This window comes from Pelophylax lessonae (assembly GCF_965119305.1).
Source record: "Pelophylax lessonae genome assembly, chromosome: 1".
NCBI lineage: Eukaryota > Metazoa > Chordata > Amphibia > Anura > Ranidae > Pelophylax > Pelophylax lessonae.
The window spans coordinates 59790558-59813529 of NC_138768.1; the positions used below are offsets into that span (position 1 = coordinate 59790558).

The 22972-nt window shown below is 41.8% G+C and overlaps 1 protein-coding gene across 1 annotated transcript in view; it reads left to right on the forward strand.

Annotated features, from left to right (window-relative positions):
- The window catches only part of LOC309569661 (uncharacterized protein), a gene marked incomplete at its 3' end in the record, with an annotated part of 57844 nt that overhangs the window by 29727 nt on the left and 5145 nt on the right, over positions 1-22972 (forward strand). Inside the window, exons 6-9 of the mRNA XM_082275599.1 lie at positions 4348-4486; positions 7690-7799; positions 9730-9843; positions 12632-12766. Of these exons, the coding sequence (XP_082131725.1) occupies positions 4348-4486; positions 7690-7799; positions 9730-9843; positions 12632-12766 (498 nt within the window). The remainder of the gene's footprint in view (positions 1-4347; positions 4487-7689; positions 7800-9729; positions 9844-12631; positions 12767-22972) is intronic.

A 22972-nucleotide genomic window follows, 5' to 3' on the forward strand; every position in this document is an offset into this window, starting at 1 on the left:
AGCAAAAAGAGAAAGGTCCATCAGCTGCTATAAACACTAGCAATAAACGGAGGCAATTTCAAGAGTGGGGGGCAGTGTCAAGCTTTGCTATTTGCCAGTGTCCAAACACCTGTGTCATGTGATATATGATTAAAGTGGTTCTAAATCCTAAAGGTTTTTTAACCTTAATGCACTCTATGCATTAAAGTAAAAAAAAATTCTGTGTCACAGAATCCCCCATCGACCCCCCTATACATACAACAAGCAGTTTAAAAAGAAAAAGAAAAAAGAACAGCAAGCATCAATCAGTATAACAATATCAGCAAGCAACATGAAGCTTGTTCTGTAAAACATTGTGAATTCATCTGTTTTAAAATCCAGACATTGATAACAATAGCATAATTTAGATCTTGGTAATGATCCCCACTTACCAGTACTGAGCTGGCCTGAAGATTCTTGCCATCACATTATTCAATGATGAACATATTTTCTGAGGTTTTTGTTTTCAACATTATAACATTCTTATTAGGAGGCGGAGAAGGTAGAGTTATTGGCGCCATAGAAAGTTTTGACAAACCTCCAATTATTTTTTTAGCAGGTCAGGTGTATATATTTGCAATGTATATTTCTGCTATGGAGATCATGGGATGTGCTCAACACATTTTTCACAAAGCTGTTTTTGTTAAAAGTTTTTTTTATAACACACACGTTGGATAAAATGTTCCAAAAATTTAATAAAATGGGATTCTTAGTCTAATACAAAAAGAAGAGTAGGCAGCATAAGCCAATATCTACCTTCTCTGCATATCTCTCTAGCGCTGCACTTTTTGGAAATATATCTCTAATATCGTAAATTCCCTCTGGAGATCAACGAAAATTCTATGCAAATGTCAACTTGCTAAAAGTTTGTTTGCATAACACCTGGAGTTTGAAAAGATTAGTTGGGAGCCATGGGCCCCACTATTCTGGATTTAACTTTTTTTAAATTCTGTATTTATTTATTTATGGCTAAGGGTTTTACAGAGCATTTGCCAAGAACATAGTATGTAGTAGCCAAGAACGTTACATTTAGTAGCCATATCCATCAGGACAATATTGCAACAAATCAACATAAACAATCCATTGAAGAAAGAGGCTTAAGAAGAGCAAAACCGGTCAAAAAGACAAAAAAACAAAGGCACTTCAGCAGCATATCTGTAAATCTGCTCTGTACAGCTAGGTGGGCTTGCCTGAAGTCTAGTGCCTAACATATTGTAGCCTTGGTAAAGCGGGTAATCTAAACTTGTCACATGATCGTCATGCATAATAACACAATGAAACAATAGCGGAAAATACAATCTAACTTTTAGGGAAACAACTTATGTCTAAGTGTATTAACAGCAAGTCATTGTCACAAAAGTACTAAAGATCTGGAGGTTCCTTGAAGAAAGGATTAGCCCTAGAATGGGGTGGGTTAAGAGGGACCAAGAGAGTGGGGGAAGGGGGGAAAGGATGGGAAGACTGGATTTAACTTAGCAGTTAGCGAAAAAGTACTATTTTAACGGCTATTAAACATGACATCTTCTTGCTTTCAAAAATTGTTAAGGACACCAGTGGGTGCTGGCACCGCCTACGTCAAGACCAGTGCTGCCACCTGCCCTATTCACTTACATGGCCAGAAAAAGAAAGGTCCATCAGCTATAGACACTAGCAAGAAACAGAGGCAATTCTGGGAGTGGCGGGCAGTTTCCAACCTTGCTATTTGCCAGTGCCCAAACACCTGTTTCATATGATGTACAATTAAAATGGTTCTAAAGCCTAAAGGTTTTTTACCATAATACATGAGGGTAAACCTATCTGCGTCACAGGATCTGACCCCCCCCCCCCCACCCCGCTTATGCTTACCTGAGCTAAGTTTCGATCCATCCATGTGCATGAGACCAGCGGCTCTCTCTCTCCTGACTGGGCAGGATGTTAATAGTGGGAGCCATGGGACCCCAGAAGAGGAGGATTGGGGCTGCTCTGTGCAAAACCATTGCACAGAGCAGGTAAGTATGACACGTTTGTTATTTATTTTTTTAAATAAAGCGTTACAATCGCTTTTAGAAAACAAAACCCGCAAGCAACAAGCAGTACCACAAAAAACAGCAAGAAACAGGCAGTATAAAACCAAAAGCAACAAACAGATTCACAAAATCCACAAGCAACAATAAGTATAATAAAACTAAGAAAACCAGTAAGCGATAAGCAGTATAACAAAACCAACAAGAAACAGACAGTATAAAACCAGCAAGCAACAATCAGCATCACAATGTTAGCAAGCAGCAATTATTATAACAAAACCAGCAAGCAACAAGCAGTATATAAAAAAAACCCAACAAGCAGCAAGTAGTATAACATTACCAGCAAGCAACATGAAGCCTATTCTGCAAAACATTGTGAATTCATCAATTTGAAAATTCAGACATTGATAATAATAATATCATGATTTAATACTAAGTAATGATCCTCACTTACCAGTACTGAGCTGGCACGCAGATTCTTGCCGTCACATTATTCAATGATGAACATGTTTTCTGAGGTTTTATTGCTTACTACATTATAACATAATTAAGAGGCGGAGAAGGTAGAGTTACTGGCGCCAAAGAAAGTTTTGGCAAACCTCCAATCACTTTTTTGGCAGGTCATGTGTATATATTTGTAATGTATACTTCTGCTGTTATGGAGTGGTTAAAAACATTCTTCAGAAAGCTGTGTAGCACTTTCTCCGCAGGGCCTGTTGAATAATGACTTGATGGGCTCCCCTGATTACCAGCACACGCTTATCTTGAGATATAGTTCACTGATCCCTCCTTGCTCCTGATGGCTCGTCACACAAATGAACAGTCTAGGGGTGTTGATTTTTGTTGATGTTTATTTGGACCTGGGATAGGAGAAGGGAATAGTGGGGTACGCCAGTTTGAACTATTCACATTAGTTGAGGACTTTTATCTTCAAGCCTTCTAGGTTGATTGGAAGCAACTAGGCTGCTTAATCCACACTGCCACAAGTGTAGAAAGGTGGATTGTTTGGGAGGGACCCCAAGTTAACCACTTAAGCCCCAGAACATTTTACCCCCTTCCTGACTAGGCCCTATTTTGCGATTCGGCACTGCGTGACTTTAACTGACAATTGCGAGGTCGTACGACACTGTACCTAAACAAATTTGACGTCCTTTTTTTCCCACAAACAGAGCTTTCTTTTGGTGGTATTTGATCACCTGTGCGATTTTTTTTTGATCATGCGCTATAAACAAAAAAAGAGCGACAATTTTGCAAAAATAACAATATTTTTCACATTTTTTTATATAAAATTCCACCAAAAAAATGTAAAAATCAAAATTTTTTAACATTTTTGGCCAATTTCTTTTCTGTTACATATTTTTTTTTTTTTGCAGGACTGCGACATTGTGACGGACAGATCGGACCCTTGACTGACATTTTTGACACTTTTGGGGGTACCAGTGACATTACTACAGTAATCAGTGCTATACATATGCACTGTTACTGTAAAAATGACACTGGCAGGGAAGGGGTTAACTTTATTGGAGAAAGAGGGGTTAAGTGTATTCCTAGGGGCATGCTTCTAACTGTGAAGGGATGTGGCTAGTGGTGTAACTACAGAGATATACGATCCTGCATAGCAGGACCGTATGATCTCTGCACTTACACAGGGGAGAATGACAGGCGGCTTTGTTTACATTAGCCACCTGCCTTTCTCCCTCTGTAACGACGATCGCGAGTGACCGGCGGACATCGGGTCTGCGGGGCACACGCGCGGGGGTGTCCGTGAACGAGCGGGGGCTGGAGCGTGCCTTCGGCAGCGCGCGCTCGCCCCCTATTGGCTCGCAGGCGAGTGACGTACCCATACGTCACTTTGCCTGCACGGGGCTGACCGCCGCAGTATATGTACTTGCGGCGGTCGGCAAGCGGTTAAAAATGCATACTAGACTTGAAAGGTCTGGTATAGATGAGGGGAAACCCTGGCCATTTTATTCACAACATAATGAAACTGCCGGGAGTTGTCATTTTGCCAGCAATTTAATCACATTTTGCTCTTTGAAAATGTAAGTTTTGATGTTGTATGGTGAACACATCACAAAGATTTTCCACTTCACTGATTGGTTCAGGGCAAACCCCAAGCAGACATTTTGCATCGCTGCTCTGTGCCACCCAATATAGGGGGGTGTTAAAAGGTAATTTCTTGTAAGGAGGGCCTACACTAAGAGGATAGGTGATCCCCTTCCTACAGGCAGTGCAGCCCAATGTCAAAATATTTAATAAAATAAAAAAACACAAAAATGTTTACTGTATTTATAAGATAGAATTTTGTTAATTTGTGTCTTTATAGCCCCTGTCTGGATTGGATTTCATTCAAGCTTTGAAACGTAACACTTCTCAACCTCAAATAATTACTCTGGGTTCCGTCCAAGGAGCATACCCCCAGTCTCCACCCAACATAGTCTGGAAGTATTTTTTGGACATGGAAGGTAAGACGGGATAGTACTGAACTGTTGTAATTAGTGAATGACCCAGTATACAGGACAAGAGAAGTGGGTCTGTGCAGGGTCCATACATACAGAATAAGAACAGATACTGAGAATTACACCCAGCATACAGGACAAGAGAAGTGAAACTGTGCAACATCCATACATACAGAATAAGATAGATATTCAAAGCAGTAAAAAACCCAACAACAAAAATGTAATATATTGCAGCTCCCAAATTCTTAATGTAGTGGCTGCAGCCACCACATTGGTAAGCCGCAATATATTACATTGTTTTTTGGTTTATATCCACTTCATTCTTCAAGATAAGATACTTCTAGAATAGGAAATTGATATATTTATTTATTTCAGGTACATATATAGTGCCATCAACTTACGCAGGCTTTACATATACACCATATTACCAAAAGTATTGGGACGCCTGCCTTGACATGCACATGAAATTTAATGACATCCCAGTCTTAGTCTGTAGGGTTCAATATTGAGTTGGCCCACCCTTTCCGGCTATAACAGCTTCAACTCTTCTGGGAAGGCTGTCCACAAGGTTTAGGAGTGTGTCTATGGGAATGTTTGACCATTCTTCCAGAAGCAAATTTGTGAAGTCAGGCACTGATGTGAGAGAGAAGGCCTGGCTCGCAGTCTCCACTCGAATTCATCCCAAAGGTGTTCTATCAGGTTGAGGTCAGGACTCTAAGCAGGCCAGATAAGTTCCTCCAACCAATCTCACTCATCCATTTCTTAATGGACCTTACTTTGCGAACTGATCCAAATCATTTGGTGGAGGGGGGATTATGGTGTGGGGTTGTTCTTCAGGGATTGGGCTTGGCCCCTTAGTTCCAGTGAAGGGAACTCTTAGGGCGTCAGCATACCAAGACATTTTGAACTATTTCATGCTCCCAACTTTGTGCGAACAGTTTGGAGATGCCCCTTCCTGTTCCAACATGACTGCGCACCAGTGCACAAAGCAAGATCCATAAAGACATGGATGAGTGAGTTTGGGGTGGAGGAACTTGACTGGCCTGCGCCTGATAGAACACCTTTGGGATGCCTTAGAGTGGAGACTGTGAGCCAGGCCTTCTCCTTCACATCAGTGCCTGACCTAACAAATGCGCTTCTTGAAGAATGGTCAAATATTCCCATAGACACACTCCTAAACCTTGTGGACAGCCTTACCAGAAGAGTTGAAGCTGTTATAGCTGCAAAGGTTGGGTCAACTCAATATTGAACCCTACGGACTAAGACTGGGATGTCATTAAATTTCATGTGCATGTCAAGGCAGGCGTCCCAATACTTTTGGCAATCTAGTGTAAATTGTACACTCACATCAGTCCCTGTCCTCAAGCAGCTTTCATTTAAGGGTCCCTAACTTATATTCATACATAAAGTGTTAACCACTTAGCCACTGTGCTGTCCAATTTGATACTTATAAGATACTTAGAGAATAGGTAATTATTATTTTAGATAAGATACTTATAGAATAGTGACTTTTAGAATTGTTACTTAAAGGATAACTCGACTTTCTTGAAAAAAAAAAAATAAAATAAAATAATATTGCATATACAATTACTACACTAGTCATATTGTAATTGAATGTAATTAAAAACTACATTTCATTTTTAATTTGCAGATCTGTAATTTTCTGTAAAATGCAATTCAATGGTAACCTGGTGGTGTACAGAACGCCCCCAGATATGTAACTTCCCACTTTTGTGATTGGCTCACTGATTTTCCCAGAAGTCTGCACTAAGATACCAGGCAGCAGCAACAAATTACATTTTTAGTGAGATACCCCAAAAGGGAAATCCCATCTAAAGGGATGCAGACCCTGCCACTCTCCTAATTAGAACCCTGCAAGTGCATCTGCTCATTGATAATTACAAAACCCCCCGCTATTAATTGCACTTTGCACATGGACACAGACAAACAAACAGATGTTTCTTCAGAATAACAAAAGGTAGGAATCTACAAAGTTTGTTAAAATCCCATCAATGTACAGAGATCAGCCAGAGGGGAATGTTTTTTTTTTCAACAAAAATGGAGTTACTCTTTAATTCTTATAGATGAGATACTGTATATAAGATACTTAAAGAGTGGAAACCTATAGAATATACTTTTTTTTATAAATAGGATACTTATAGAGTGAATACTTTATACTAGGGATCGACCGATTATCGGCAACACCGATATATCGGTGCCCGATATGCACTTTCCCCCAATATATTGGAATCGGCCTTTGGATTTACCGATATTGCCGATATTTAGGGAAAGTGCATGTATCGGGGTGATTTCTGCAGCTAGAGGCATCACCCCGGTACCGGTGTCCATAGCCGACGGCCGGCTGACTTGTAATGACAACCAATGTAGCTGAGAAGACGCTCGGCTGTCATTACAAGGAGCGGGAGGGGACATCCACCCCCTTCCGCACCTTCCGCGGCTTGCCCTGGGTCTCCTGTCCCACAAGACCTGGGCATCCTACCTGCACCGCTGCTGTCTGACCGGGTCTCCATTTTTTTTAATTCAGCGCAGAGTACCCAGAAGGGATGTCATGACATGACATCACTTCCGGGTACTGGCGGCGGCGAATTAAAAAAGCTTACAGCATTCAAAACAGCCAAACATGGCGTTTTGAATGCTTTTAAGTGCAGAGGAGGGGTTTGGGGTCTTTTAGACCCCCAGATCCCTCCACCACAGTACCTGTAGACATTAAAAAAAAAAAAAAATTTAGTGTCCGAAAATATCGGCCAATATTGGCCAATACCGATATCCGTTGACCGAAATATCGGTATCGGCGTTAAAAAAACTATATCGGTCGATCACTACTTTATACCATAGGTACCTAATTCTTATATATAAGATACTTATAGAATAGATGTTTATAGATTAGATACAAAGCTCACTTGTACAGTAACTGTACTTCACATAAAGCAACGGGTGATCACATTCTCTATATTAAAGGATATGCTGATTTGACACCTCTGTGCTGAGCTGGATACAATGGGGATTCTGCATTTTTTGACTTCTCAGGGGACTATAGGGCCGGGTCTCTATTCCTACCCTATACAATACTTCCTTCTACCACACATCTTCAAAAAAAAAAAAAAGTATATCTACCTTTTATGCAGATCACTTTCAAATATTTCCTTGCTTTACCATTTATAATAGTTGCATTATATGTTTCATTTTAGGTGAAAAGAAATTAGTATTTAACAATATAATAATAACCAGCGCTCGCTACTATGATAACACTACAGGACTGACCCAAAATACCATCACCTACGGCAGTTCCATATTCTCGGTAAGGCACAATTTTTTTTTTTTCAAATTTCCAAATAGGTGGATATACATGCATTTTAGTTTATTAAGTGGTAGTTTCACATTTCAATGGGAAAAAAAAAAAAAAAAAGAAACTATTGTATATTTTAACACCCATTATGAATCAGGCCAGTCTGGGACATTTGCCTTGTAATTTCAGGATGGTACACATTTTTCTTGGTTGGGTGCAGAGGACAAATGTATATGAACTGAACTCAAGGCAAACTGAATACACTGTTGATGTTTATAGACACTAAGGGCCAGTTCCCACCAAATGCAGTCCAGTGCATTATTTTCTGCTTCAAAAACGCATGGATAGTAGATTATATGTTTTTTAATGGCAAAGCTCACACCAGTATGGTCAGTTCCAGTGTGTTCCAGTTGAAGAAATACCTTCAACTGGAACACAAATAATTTGCTGCATTTTTTCTGCACTGAAATGTACTGGAACTTGGTAAAATGCATCAAAAACGCAATGGAACACAAATGTCCTTTTTAAATGTGAAGAAAAAAAACGTGGAAAAATGTACCGGAACGCATCAAAAACACCCCGGAAACGTGCCACAAACCCATCAAAAAAGCATCTTGAACTAACTTGGATTGCGTCTCCATGGTGTGAACTGGCGCTTACCGTTTTGCCTGCCAGAAGATTTGTAATTATTTTTAATCTTGAGCTCCATGCACCCCTGCTAGACAGAACAGCCCAGTGCTACATTCCCAGAGACTTCTCTGCAGACAAGAGATAGGCTCTGGTGTGTTCGGAATCCTAGTCCCAAACCCAGGATCCTGCCAGGAAGCGGACACTGCACACCGCCAATCACAGGCAGTGAGACATTTCCTGCTCCTCCGCTGCACAGACCGGGAAATGTCTCACTGCCTGTGATTGGCGGTGTGCAGTGTCGGCTTCCTGGCGGGATTGGGCAGGTGGGTTTGGGACAAGGATCCCGAACACGCCAGAACCCATCTCTACTGCAGACTACTCTGCAGTTTAACAATACAGCCTGGTCGAGGACACACCATGGCCTGTAATTGGACAATGAATGAGCAGCTGCACACTGATAAGATCATTACTCTGCTCTCTCCTCCTCACGGGAAGCTCACAGTGTTAGAAGTACAGCAGTCTGCAGCGTAGTAGAGCCGAAGTGACTTGTAGTCCTGCCTCTCCATTCTCCCAGAATGCAGCTGTGCAGGGAATTATAAGAGGCTGCTATCAGATGACAGATTCAGGTACCACTTGTACCACATATGTATTATGCAATTTTTTTTAATCAAATAGTGATTGCAGGGCAGAGAGTTATAAAAAAGACAGCCTGTAAAGATGATATAACACGTGGGCAGCCCATGTGTTGAAGCTCTGCCGCATTGCTGACCCCCGGCCAATCCAAGTGTCCAACACTTCCAGGTGAGTTGAATATCTGCTCCCACATCACATCCAGTGGTTCCTCCGACAGCTCATACATCTTATATACATATATAACATAATATACATAACATAACATAATATACATCTTATAACACAGCAGCTTGCAGGAGGGACTAAAGAGTACAGCGGGGGGAAATGTTATTGGAAACACACTCCTGTGCAATTGCTAAAATTACACTGATAGGAAGCGGACTGAAACAGAGAATGAATTTTTCATGTATATTTTTTTTTATAATAAAAAATTAAAATGAATATAAAACGCAAGAAAATGCAATTAAAATGCAAATCCAGAAAACAACTAAAAATCTATTTTTATTGCTGATGGTTAGAAAGTCCACTTGATTCACAGCATGTAGATTTAATCTTTCTGTTATAAGTCTTCAACATGTTTCTCAATAAAATTAGCATTTTGTTACATAATTCTGTGCTGTGCAACCTTGTATCATGCTTGAGGAAATTAAACTGATGCAACTTGAATTTCTTTTTTCAGTATCCAAATACACTTAGCTTGGGAGTGGTGATCCTAAAGCCATTTGGCCTCTTGGGACCATATTATAATCTCAATGCACATGAAATGGCCTATGTACTCAAAGGTTGTGGAAAGGTATGTAAATACAGTGGATAACAAAAAGCTTGGGTATTCTTCTTGGTAGCCAAATCTGATAATATTATATGGCCAGTAACATACAGGTGTTGATTTACTAAAACTGGTGCAACATCTGGTGTAGCTCTGCATAGAAACCAATCAGCTTCCAGGCTTATTTTCATAAATGCTTTATTGACCAAGCTGAAGTTAGAAGCTGATTGGCTACCATGCACAGATGCACCAGATTTTGCACTCTCCAGTTTTAGTAATTCAACCCCGGAGTAGCTTATACCTGTATAGTAAAAAGGCTGAGCCTCTGCTCATTTTACTTTTTGTGGTGTATTTCTATGGCAATACCTTTATTCAGTTGCACCTTGTAAGTTCATGGTGGATCCTAAAGGATATCTAAACCCAAGAACAAATTGTACTATATTGCAGCTTATCAGTCTTTATATGCAGTTGCTGCATTAGTTGTACAGAAAGATTAATTGATCCTGCCAGAAGAATGCAAAGAAATGTCAGCGCTCTAATCAGAAAGCAAAAAAATGCTATTTTAATTCTGCAAAAATACTAATCCCCCCACCCCCATATAATACAAATAAAGAGAGGAAGACTTGATTGAAGTCAAGCCTGGGTAGCAATAATTTCTACCTCTAAGGGAGGTAGAAAGTGTAGCCACTCTAGGGCAGGTAGTGTGCTATTGGCAGGATTGCCGGGTTAAAATAAAGGGAAAAAACACTGGAAAAAAAGAAACTGAAGCAGCCTCCACATCTAAGGACTGGTAAGCTACAATATATTATATATTTTGTTTTTCAGAGTCACTATGCCTTTAGATGCATAGACCTCATCCCCAGGCAATTCCACTTCCTTTAAATTTTGGAAAAAGCTAGTCCAATCCTTTGGATGCCTTTTATTGCAGACAGCCATGTAGTAGGGAAAGGGGTAAATAGAATACACGAAAGAAAGGTTTCTGTGTTCTCTCTGCACTAGGTGAATAACTGTATTAATAGACAGGTGGAGTTTCTCCAGTGTACCCAACTTAGCCCAAACAGCAGCAAAATATTTCCTATGCTCTTCACATTTAGTTCATGATGGCTGAGCCACCAATGAGCAGGCCAGCACCTTGAATGCCCCTCTTCCTTTTCTGACACCAATACTGTTCTAAAATGTTATGTAAAAAGTAGGAGGGGAGGTTTGTGTTATAGACCTGTCTCTGTTGTGCTACAGCTGTCCAAGAGTGCTGGGATTGGGTTCTTTTCACTTTTTTTTCTAGAAAGAGTAGGTTAGTGACCTTCACTGACTTCAGGATCCATTCTTCAGTTCACTAGTGCAGGGTAGAAATTTATAAAATAGGTTCCATAGAAACGCCCCAATTATGGCGCCATCTTGAGAGACACGTGCTTTGTGATTCTGATTAGGAGGCCCCATTTTTTAGGGACTGAGGAGGACTGGTAGAGCATGGAAGATATTGTTTTTTTCTATACATCATAAAACCTGATCAAAGTGATGCTCACTTCAGATTACAGAAGTGGTTGTAAAGTGAATTTTTGGATAGTTGGATCCCTGAGCTTTACCTACTCCTCTGGAATCTCTCTCTACCGCTGATACTTTCCCTGACAGATGGGTGACCTGTCCCTACACTACCCACATGCTGAATGCACGCCAAACCCAGGAGCCAGGGTCTTAATTAGCCTCTGCCTGACCCAAGATGGCTACCAGGGTCACATGGGATGTCAGCATCCAACCAGATTGTTGCCCCAGTGACCCAGGAAACTACAGAGGAACCATGCAGTGATCCAGGAAACTATAGAGGAACCATGCTCCTCCTGACTTCCTCTCCATCTGCTCACTACTGTTGAGCACCACCTGCAGTGGAGGAACAGACTGCACCTGCCTACATAAAGTACTGGATGAATTACACTATTAATTTGTTTATGATTTCTGGTTGATAAATAATACCAACATTTTATATATTTTCCCTTTTGCTTGTATGGGTTTTCATCTCTAGTTTCATACTATAGAGCAAAAATATACTGGTAGCTTGCAGTTGAGCAATACTTCAATGCACAAGAACTTGAAGCTATGTCAGTGGCCATGCTGGGATTTATAAATCCTTACCTTTTCTAAAGAAAATGGTTGTCTGTCTTCTGTAAGATCAGTGTTTTAGGTTATCCCATTCCAAAAAAAATATAAAGTTGACTCCTCTGCCCACCCCCTGCCCTTGTAGTTATTACGGCCTTTACTTTTTTGGGAAAGCTTTTCACAAAATTTTGGAGTGTGTCCATTGGAATATGAGCCCATTCAACCAAAAGAGCAATTGTGAGGTCAAGTACTGGTGTAAAATTAAACATCCTGGCTTGAATTTGATGTTACAAATCATCTCAAAAGGTGTTCAATAAGTACATGACTAACTAACAGTACTTTTCATTTGTTCCCAGTAATTTGGAGGGGTGTCCAAACCCATTTGACATAACCAGAAGGAACCCAATGCCTTGTGACATAGAATGTATAAGACTTTTATCTGATCTACTGCTTTTTGTTTATCATTCACTGTATAGCTTTAGGGTTTCAACTATAAGTTCAGTTGTCTTTTACCCAAAAATTGTAACTAGAGAGTGTTTATGACAATAAAACATGCATAAGATTGTATGATCCTCAGGGCATGGGATGACTTTTTATCCAGCGAGATTCATAGTTATATTTTGCTATTAGGAAGTCCTCTATAATGTATACCTCTCTGTAATTATAGATCATATACAAATGTTAACTGTTTACTTTAACTAAACATATATATTGTTTTCACCAGGTAGCCATCTCCGGCACAGAATGTGATGTTGGTGAAGGGGATGTGATCTATTTTCCTATCGGGATTCCTCATTATATAAAAAGTACCTGTGATGAAGACTTCATATTGATTAGAGCTTTCAGCATACCTGGAGAGGTAAATATAATGTACACCTTTCATAGGATATGTGTGTATACAAAGTATACAGTATATTTATGAAGCAGTGAATGTGACATTCACTGAACGTTCACTGCCGGTGAATCAATTACTGTCAGTTACTGTCGTAACTGGAAGATACACCTACGTTGGTGAAAGTCACATTCACTGATTTATAAATATACTGTATCTCTATGTGTGTACATAAAAAATTATTATGACTCTGAAAGGCAAAGCTGATATTGGGGGTGTTGTTCTGCCTTACTAGTGCTACGTATATCCCTTACCTTTAGTCTGCCTGGATCTCTGATGGTGCACCATGGAACTCAAATCTGGTTAACCCCTTTTCTATCGGGTATGTCTTTAAACAGTGGATCCTGACCCTATATTTATCCAGTGCAATTTACACACAGAGACAATATGACTATACTAAGCCAATCCATGGGGTTGGGTACCATGTGGTCACTGTGATTGGCCATTACAGCAATCACATGGTATATTTTTACCACTTAGAGGACAATAGGAAACAGAGGGAGATCCGTTTCTTGTGAATGGGGAAAAAATCAGCTGCACCACCATCAGTGCCCACCATCAGTGCCTGCTCATCTGTGCTGCCCATCAGTGTCCATTAGTGCCGCCCATCAGTGCCCATCAGTGCTGCCTGTCAGTGTCCATTAGTGCCCATCAGTGCTGCCTGTCAGTGCCCATCAGTGCCGCCCATCAGTGCCAATCAGTGCCGCCCGTCAGTGCCGCCTATCAGTGCCCATCAGTGCCACCTTTCAGTGCCTATCAGTGCCGCCTTTCAGTTCTCTTCAGTGCCGCCTATCAGTGCCCATCAGTGCAGCATATTAGTACCTCCTCATCAGTGCCACCTCATCAGTGCCCATGAGTGCCACCTCCTCAGTGCCCATCAGTGCAGCCTATCAGTGCCCATCATCAGTGCCGCCTCATGAATGCACAACAGTGAAGGAGAAGAATTACTTATTTTCAAAATGTAATCACAGAAAATAAGAAAAACTTTTGTTTTTTTCAAAATTTTCTTTTTTCTTTTTTTTTTTGTAAGAAATAAACAACCCAGCGGTGATCAAATACCTCCAAAAGAAAGCTCTATTTGTGTGAAAAAAAGATAAAAATTTCATATGGGTACAGTGTAGCATGACCACGCAATTGTCATTCAAAGTGTGACAGCGCTGAAAGCTGAAAATTGGTTTAGGCAGGAAGGGGGTGAAAGTGCACTGGGGTGAAAGTGCACAACTCACTGTTGTTAAATAACACCAAAAGAAAGCTGTGCCTGGCTCAAAAATGATATAAAATTAATTTGGGTACAGTGTTGAATGTCGGAGTAAATGTCAGTCAAACTATCACAGCACAGAAACTGAAAATGGCATTTTAGTCAAAAGCATAACTAAAACTAAATCAAAATTTGCTGCCAAAATTAACACTGCCGGGGCGGACCCAAAAAAGGTTCCTGTGCAAGTTTAGTCTGAATGCGATGCGAATCTGTATGGCTGAATTTGCATCGCACTGACATTGCATGTGATTTTTTTTTAAATTACATTTTTTTTTTTTTTTTAATTGCTTAAGTGTAAATGTGAGATCTGAGGACTTTTTTACCCTAGATCTCATATTAAAGAGGACCTGTCCTACTTATTTATATTACAAGGTGTTTACATTCCTTGTAATAGGAATAAAAGTGATCACATTTTTTTTTTTTAAAGGGACAGTGTAAAATTTAAAAAAATATGTTTGCGCGCAGAAGCGAATGCATACGAAAGTCGCGCCCAAAAATGTCAACGGTGTTCAAACCACACATGTGAGGTATTGCGGTAATCGTTAGAGCGAGAGCAACAATTTTAGCATTAGACCTCCTCTGTAACTCTGAACTGGCAACCTGTAGAAATTTTTAATGGATTTTTAAGTACCAAAGCTTGCCGCCATTCCACAAGCGTGCACAATTTTAGAGCATAACATGTTAGGTAACAATTTTGGGCTAATGTTACTGTTTTCTAATTTTCTAATTTAAAAAAGTGTATTTTTATTTTTAAATTGAGTTTGTAAGTAGGGATGATCGAACTTTTCAAAAGTTCAGTTCGGCCAGAACATCCGAACTTCCCGAAAGTTCGGTCCGGATTTCAGAACCCCATTGAAATCAAAAACTCCAAAAAAATGCCTGCAACAACACACCTGGGCGTTTTTTTTTTTTTTGGCGCTAGCGTTTTTTTGGGTTCTTTGGAGGCAGGCAAAACATCTGAACTTGTGTAAACGGGTATATATACACACATACTTATATGTATATATACACCTAGACATATATAGGTGTGATAGTAGCAGAAATATATGCTTGCGCTAATGAAATAATTAACACTAATATGGTTACGCTCCTATCACACCTATATATGTGTATGTGTAAAATACATATAAGTATGTGTGTATATATACCACTATACACAAGTTCAGATGTTTTGCCTGCCTCCAAAAACCCCAAAAAAATGCCTGCAACAACACACCTGGGCGTTTTTTTTTTGCCGCTAGCATTTTTTGGGGCATTTTTTTGGGTTCTTTGGAGGCAGGCCAAACATCTGAACTTGTGTATACGTGTATATATACACACACACTTATATGTATTTTACACATACACATATATAGGTGTGATAGGAGCGTAACTATATTGGTGTTAATTATTTCATTAGCGCAAGTAGTGTTTTCTGCTCCTTTCACACCTATATATGTGCAGGTGTATATATACATACATGGGTGTGTATATATACCCCCTATACACATGTTCAGATGTCATGCCTGACTCCAAACATGTGCTCAAAAAATCCCTATAAACACCTGCAGCCAAAAAGCAAGCTGACCGGTGAGAAGCCATATTAGTGCACCGAATGTGACTTAATTAAGAGAAACTATCTTTTCTCTATAGCGGTCACCCTGATATGGAAGGGTTTGGTCACCCTGCCATAGCAGTCAGTGTCAGTTCACCCTACACTACATTACGGTCACCCTGATATGGAAGGGTTTGGTCACCCTGCCATAGCAGTCAGTGTCAGTTCACCCTACACTACATTACGGTCACCCTGGCACTTAACACTTTCCCTACAGAAACTAAATTTTTGCATCTAACTAAAGTGTAAAAGAGCACCCTAACTACACTAGATATCCCTTTCCTCACACTAATAAATGCTAAATGACACTTTTAAATTAAAATTAACAGAACTGCTTCCACTCTCTCCACTCCACTCTGGCGGGGGCTATCTTATACACTGGGGGGCGTATTCACTAATGATTGGCCTAGGGACCCCCTAGTCACTCCAATCACATTCCTAGCATTCTCCTGCCCTCTCAATTGGCTTTTGCTAATGGTTCTGGTCCAATCATGGGCTTTTAAAGCCCATTTCCTGTCCCATTGCATTTTGGTCGGTTCTGGTTGCCGAATTCCGAAAATTTTCAGCAAAAAGTTCTAAATTCGGCCCTATTTGTAAAAATACAGATCGTATTGCAACAATCTCCATTTTATTCTCTAGGGTCTCTGCTAAAAAATATATATATATATATATATATATATATATATATATATATATATATATATATATATATATATATATATATATATATGTATAATGTTTGGGGGTCTAAGTAATTTTCTAGCAAAAAACACTGATTTTGTGTCAGAAATAGGCCTGGCCCTTAAGTAGTTAGGAAAGCTTCATTGTAATTTTCTTTCAAGATCAAATCAATTTTATTTTGCTCCATTGTTGCAGGGCTCTTAAATGGCATTGGACCCATAGGCCGTTGCCTACTCTACCTGTTTGGTAATTGGGCACTGATTACAGGCTGGTAATCAAGTGATTAAAAGGGATCACTAAAAACTCATAATAATTTTAACATGTGAATGTAATTTCAAAAGATGTTTTTGAATTTTTAAATCAGAAACTTTGACTTAACCACTTTAGCCCCGGAGGATTTGGCTGCTTAATGACCAGGCCACTTTTTTCAACTTGGCAGTGCGTGACTTTAACTGACAATTGCGCAGTTATGCAATGCTATACCCAAACAAAATTTACGTCCTTTTTTTTCCACAAACAGAGCTTTATTTTGGTGGTATTTGATCATCTCTGTGTTTTTTATTTTTTGCGATATTAATAAAAAAAGACTGACATTTTGCAAACAATTGACATGTTCTACTTTGACAGTTAAAAAATATCCAATATATTCAATTTTTGTCATATATTTAGGCCAAAATGTATTTAGCTTCATGTCTTTGACAAAAAAATTCTCAATGAGTGTATTTTTAACCACTTTAAGACCAGAACATTTTACCCCCTTCCTGACAAGGCCATATTTTGCGATTCGGCACTGTGTTAATTTAAACGGACAACTGCACGGTCGTGCATCGCTGTACCCAAATGATACCCCACAAATAGAGCTTTCTTTTGGTGGTATTTGATCACCTGTGCGATTTTTACTTTTTGAAAAAAAGAGCGACAATTTTGAAAAAAAAAAAAACAATATTTTTCACATTCTGATATATAACATTCCCCCCCAAAAATTTACAAATCAAAATTTTTTAACATTTTAGGCCAATTTGTTTTCTGCTACATATTTTTGGTAAAAAAAAATCGCAATAACCGTATTTTGATTGGTTTGCGCAAAAGTTACTAACTACGGGAAAGATTTTTAATGTCATTTTTATTTATTTATTTTTTTTTTACTAGTAATGGCTGCGATCTGCGATTTTTTGCGGGACTGCGAAATTGCGGCGGACAGATCGGACCCCTAATAATGTGCACTGTTATTGTAATAATGACACTGGCAGGGAAGGGGTTAACACTGTTGGTGATCAGGGGGTTAAATGTGTGCCTCATGCTTACTGACGTGTGTGGGGGGAGGGGGTTGTGTGACACAGACAGAGATCGCAGGTTGAGCTATGCTGAATCCTGTGATCTGTCCCTGTCTGTCCCAGAGAAGATCCGCCTGCTTCGTTTACACAAGCGGGCGGATTTTTTCACTGTTTCCCCCGACAATCGGGGAAGAGAGACGGTGATTGTCGTCTCTCCTTCTCTGGCCCGACTCCCGCTGTGTCTAAACAGAGACAGGGAGGAGTCCAGCGACGTAGGTCTACGTCGCTAGACCCAGGGCTGCCACCTTGCTGCAATAGCAGCAAAGTGAGCGGTCCTTATGTGGTTAAAGATACCTAGTGGTCCTGCCAAGAAGGTCCCTGTTTAGTTATGAGATGACAACCATCTCCCAGTTATGCTCCAGAAGTGTCATCCTGTCCATGCACCCCTGATTGAAACTATGGTCTGCCATGCATTCTGCAGACATACAGTAAAACCTTGGATTAGAGTAACTTGGTTTGAGAGCGTTTTGCAAGACAAGCAACAATTTTTTTTTAATTCATTTTGACTTGATAAACAAGCAATGTCTTTATATACAAGTAATATACAAGTAGCGTCACATCACAAATGAGTATAAGAGAGAAGAGAGGCACATCTAAGTGTAGCGATATGGTTACATTTAATGAAGGTACAACATTTAGCAACTCACATGGTTGATGATGAAAAACAGGCACATCTAACTATGCAGGCATCCGGGGTAAAGCTGTCCACATAGACCATCCTCCACAATGCCATCAACGCCATCCCTTCAACACTGCGCTCCGTGAGCACTTAAAGCCTCGCTTTCAGATCGCTCTACTGCAGGGTAGACTTCCCGGTCACGACTACAGACTGACGGCGGTGAAAGCCGGGCAGTGTGGAGATTGGTCTATGTGGACAACTTTACCCCCGATGCCTGCATACTTAGAAGTGCCTGTTTTAGTCATCAACCATGTGAGTTGCTAAATGTTGAACCTTCATTAACCATATTACTACACTTAGAGGCGCCTCTCTTCTCTTTTATACACTATAGTTCCTGCTGGATTTTGCTTCTAATCCCCTTGTGGAGGTGCCATTTGTGCAGGGGATGACTGGCAAATTTTGGCCCAGGGGGCAAATACAACCCAGAGGCCCATGGTGCAGCGACTCCGCTCCCATCCCTGACATTATAAAGCAAAAGAATAATAGTGAGGATCTTACCTCACTGATTAGGTGCTAATTAGCCCGCTGCAGCCTTGCCCTCTGGGTCTCTTCCCTCCTGCGGCGCTACATAGGATGTTGGGAGGAAATGATAGGGGAGGTGTCACTTCAACCCTTATCACTTCCACTTTACCAGCACTACTGCTGACCTAGCCAGCCGGCTCCCCTTGGGAAAAACTCTGCTCTTTCCACTAGGGATAGACCAATTATCAGCAAGGCTGATATGTCGGTGGCCGATATGCACTTTCCCCGATATATCGGTATCGGTCCCGGAACTGGCCAATATTGCCAATATTTTTGTGACATCATTCTGCCTCCTTAGGCCACCTTCCTCGCCTTGGACAGCCTCGTCTGAAGTCGGGACTAGTCTTGCAGGAGTGCATCACAGCCATACACCCACCCACAGCAGCCCGGTGCCAGCCAGCCACCCACATCCACAGGCAATGTACCAGCGAGCCAGCCAGTCACCCACAGACTCTGTACCAGCCAGCCACCCACAGGCCCTGTACCAGTCAGCCACAGGCACTGTACCAGCCAGCCAGCCACCCACAGGCCCTGTACCAGCCAGCCACCCACAGCCCCTGTGCCAGTTACCCACCCACCCACCACAGGGTGCCAGACAGCTGGCCACCCACCACAGGCTGCCAGACAGCCAGCAACCCACAGACAGGGTGCCAGACAGCCAACCACCCACAGGCCCTGTTCCAGCCAGCCACCCACAGCCCCTTTGCCAGCCACCCACCTACCACAGGGTGCCAGCCAGCCACCCACCACAGGGTGCCAGCCACCCACCACAGGGTGCCAGCCAGCCACCCACCACAGGGTGCCAGCCAGCCAGCCATCCACCACAGGGTGCCAGCCAGCCATCCACCACAGGGTGCCAGCAAGTCAGCCACCCACCACAGGGTGATAGCCAGCCACCTACCACAGGGTGCCAGCCAGCCAGACACCCACCAGAGGGTGCCAGCCAGCCAGCCATTAAGCATTAAACAAAAATTAACATATTCAGTACCAGATTTGTGTCAAAAATTTGTCTTTATTTTTCAAAACTTTAAATGTACAAAATATCGGCCCATTTCGGCCGATACCAATGCGTTGTGACCAAAATATTGGTATCGGTATCGGCCTTGAAAAAAACATATCAGTCTATCCCTTCTTTCCACCCCCGGCCAGATCATAGGGTATTCGTGCCCTGCATACTGCGGCCATAAAAACAGGTGAGGGGATAGTCATGTGCACTGTTTCAGTATTACTGAAGGCCAGTTTTGCCAACCTACCAAAGTGAAATTTACGGACATGACACCCAAAATTTACTGACACAGTCAAGTTCTAACTGACATTTCAAAAAGTTACAAAATCACAGTTTTAAGTGGAAATTTCAGTATTTAAGTTACAAACAAGTATCATATGCAATTAGCAATGTGATTTAAAGTTAATCTGAAGTCAAAAAAACATGTCTTATTTTCATTATAGTAAGGGCAGTTATTATAACCAGAAAATCATTTTTTTTGTCACCTATGTTCAACTGGTGAGATGTCCCCTTAATTTCTGTACCGAGAGAGAGAGAGACCTCCCCACATTGCCCGCACAGAGAGACCTCTCCACATTGCTCACACAGAGAGACCTCTCCACATTGCCTGCACAGAGAGACCTCTCCACATTGCCCACACAGAGAGACCTCTTTACATTGCCCACACAGAGAGACCTCTCCACATTGCCCACACAGAGAGACCTCTCCACATTGCCTGCACAGAGAGACCTCTCCACATTGCCCACACAGAGAGACCTCTCCACATTGCCTGCACAGAGAGACCTCTCCACATTGCCCACACAGAGAGACCTCTTCACATTGCCCACACAGAGAGACCTCTCCACATTGCCCACACAGAGAGACCTCTCCACATTGCCCACACAGAGAGACCTCTTCACATTGCCCACACAGAGAGACCTCTCCACATTGTCCACACATAGATACCTCTTCACATTGCCTGCACAGAGAGACCTCTCCACATTGCCCACAGAGAGACCTCTCCACATTGCCTGCACAGAGAGACCTCTCCACATTGCCCACAGAGAGACCTCTCCGCATTTCCTACACAGAAAGAGAGCGCGCCACATTGCCTGCACAGAGAGAGACCGCTCCATATTTCCCTGCATAGAGAGAGACCGCTCTACATTTCCCTGCAGAGCGAGGGAGAGAGCGAGAGAACACTCCACATTTCCCTGCACAGAGGGAGAGAGACCGCCCGACATTTCCCTGCACAGAGAGATAGAGACCGCCCCACATTTCCTTGCAGAGAGAGAGAGAGCGCCCCACATTCTCTGAACACAGAGAGCGACCACTCCACATTTCCCTGCACAGAGAGAGAGAGAGACAGACCGCTCCACATTACCCTGCACAGAGAGAGACAGACTGCTCCACATTTCCCTGCACAGAGAGAGAGAGAGAGAGAGAGACAGACCGCTCCACATTACCCTGCACAGAGAGAGACAGACTGCTCCACATTTCCCTGCACAGAGAGAGACTGATCCACTATGCTTGCACAGAGAGATAGACACTGCTCCACATTGCCCGCAAAGAGAGAGACCGCTACACGTTGCCTGCAGGGAGAGACTTTTCTGTGCAAAACTTTAACAGGGGGCAGGTAAGTATAACATGTTTGTTATTTTTATTAAAGACAATTCAAACCTTTCCAACCCCTTTAACAAAATCCTCAAATCTTCTGTAATGTGCTCCACTTAGGTGTAGAATTTCACTTTAATCTCCACCTTATATCCATAACTTTCTTTAAGTATTTTTTTTTCAAAAAATAAGGTGAGAGCACATCTAATACCTACAGAAAATTATGGAAATAAGGTGGAGTTGGAAGTGAAGCATGTCATTGCCTGGAGAGATTGACATTTACGAGGGTAAAAAAGGCAGTGAGGAAATGTGAAGGAAGAGGAATTTGGGAGAGAGCAGGAAGGGAGGAGGAGGAGGATGAGAGGCCGGTCACAGCTACTACTCACTTACTTGAAAAGGTCCCAGGAGACTCATTGGCTCCGGTAATGCATGGCTTCATGTTTAGGATGTGGCTGCCGGCTGCTCAGTTCAAACTTTCCCGCCCCCACAATCCTCTTCACAGACAGAGACACGGGCTTCCCGGTGTGTGGGCGGGCACAGGGAGAGAGGGGCGGGAGGAGGCAGAGCTTTTCTGTGCTGTGTATGGAACGCAGAGTCTCAGCTCTGTGATAGGTGCAGCCAACTTCCCTGTCATAGGACACATCGCCGACTCGCAGAACGAGCGTTCCTGCACCCCTCAGACACCGCCCGAACAGTAAACTCGGCCAGCTCCAGAACTGCACATGCGCAGTTCCCAGCTTGCAGCACAGCAGCCTCTTTACGGAAATTAGAGCGGCCTGTGGGGAAAATGCATCCCTGCCCCCCGGCCCAGTCTGCCCCTGCATTTATGGATGGACATTTTATAGTTACACAACCTATGACATCGCTATAATATTTTTATATGGACTATAAACTGAAGGACTTATGAATAAATGGTTGTGGAACGAATCATGTGAGTTTCCGTTATTTCTTGTGGGGAAAATTGCTTTGATATAAGAGTGCTTTGGATTACAAGCGTGTTTCCGAAACTAATTTTGCTCACAATCTAAGGTTTTACTGTACTTTATTACTGTTATCAGGAAACCAGTCCTGAGGTATGCTTTGTAGCTGAAGCTGAGGTGACTACAGACAGGATGGGGCTGAGACAAGGTACAGGGTGAGCAGCACTGAGATAGGATAAAGGATGAAGAAAGGTTAAAAAAAAAAAAATGGCAACTGTTTATTATGTACAGCATTGTATAAAATGAAATGTGATCCTTTTAGGTCTGCTTTAAAGAATAGCTAAACTTACCTTTTCTTCTTTGGTCTGCATCCCTCACCATTGCCTGCATCTTCTGCTGGGTGCTGTTCTTTGGCTGTCTTCATTGGTCAGTGCTTGATGACATCACTCCTATGCATGCTGGCGCAGTACTGCATTCATTCCAGCTAATAGGCGATGTGCTGGAATGTAAACTGAGCTTCACGTGCACATTTTATAAAAGACTGGGAACTTCTGCACCATTTTCGTGCACTTATGCAGGCTTCATA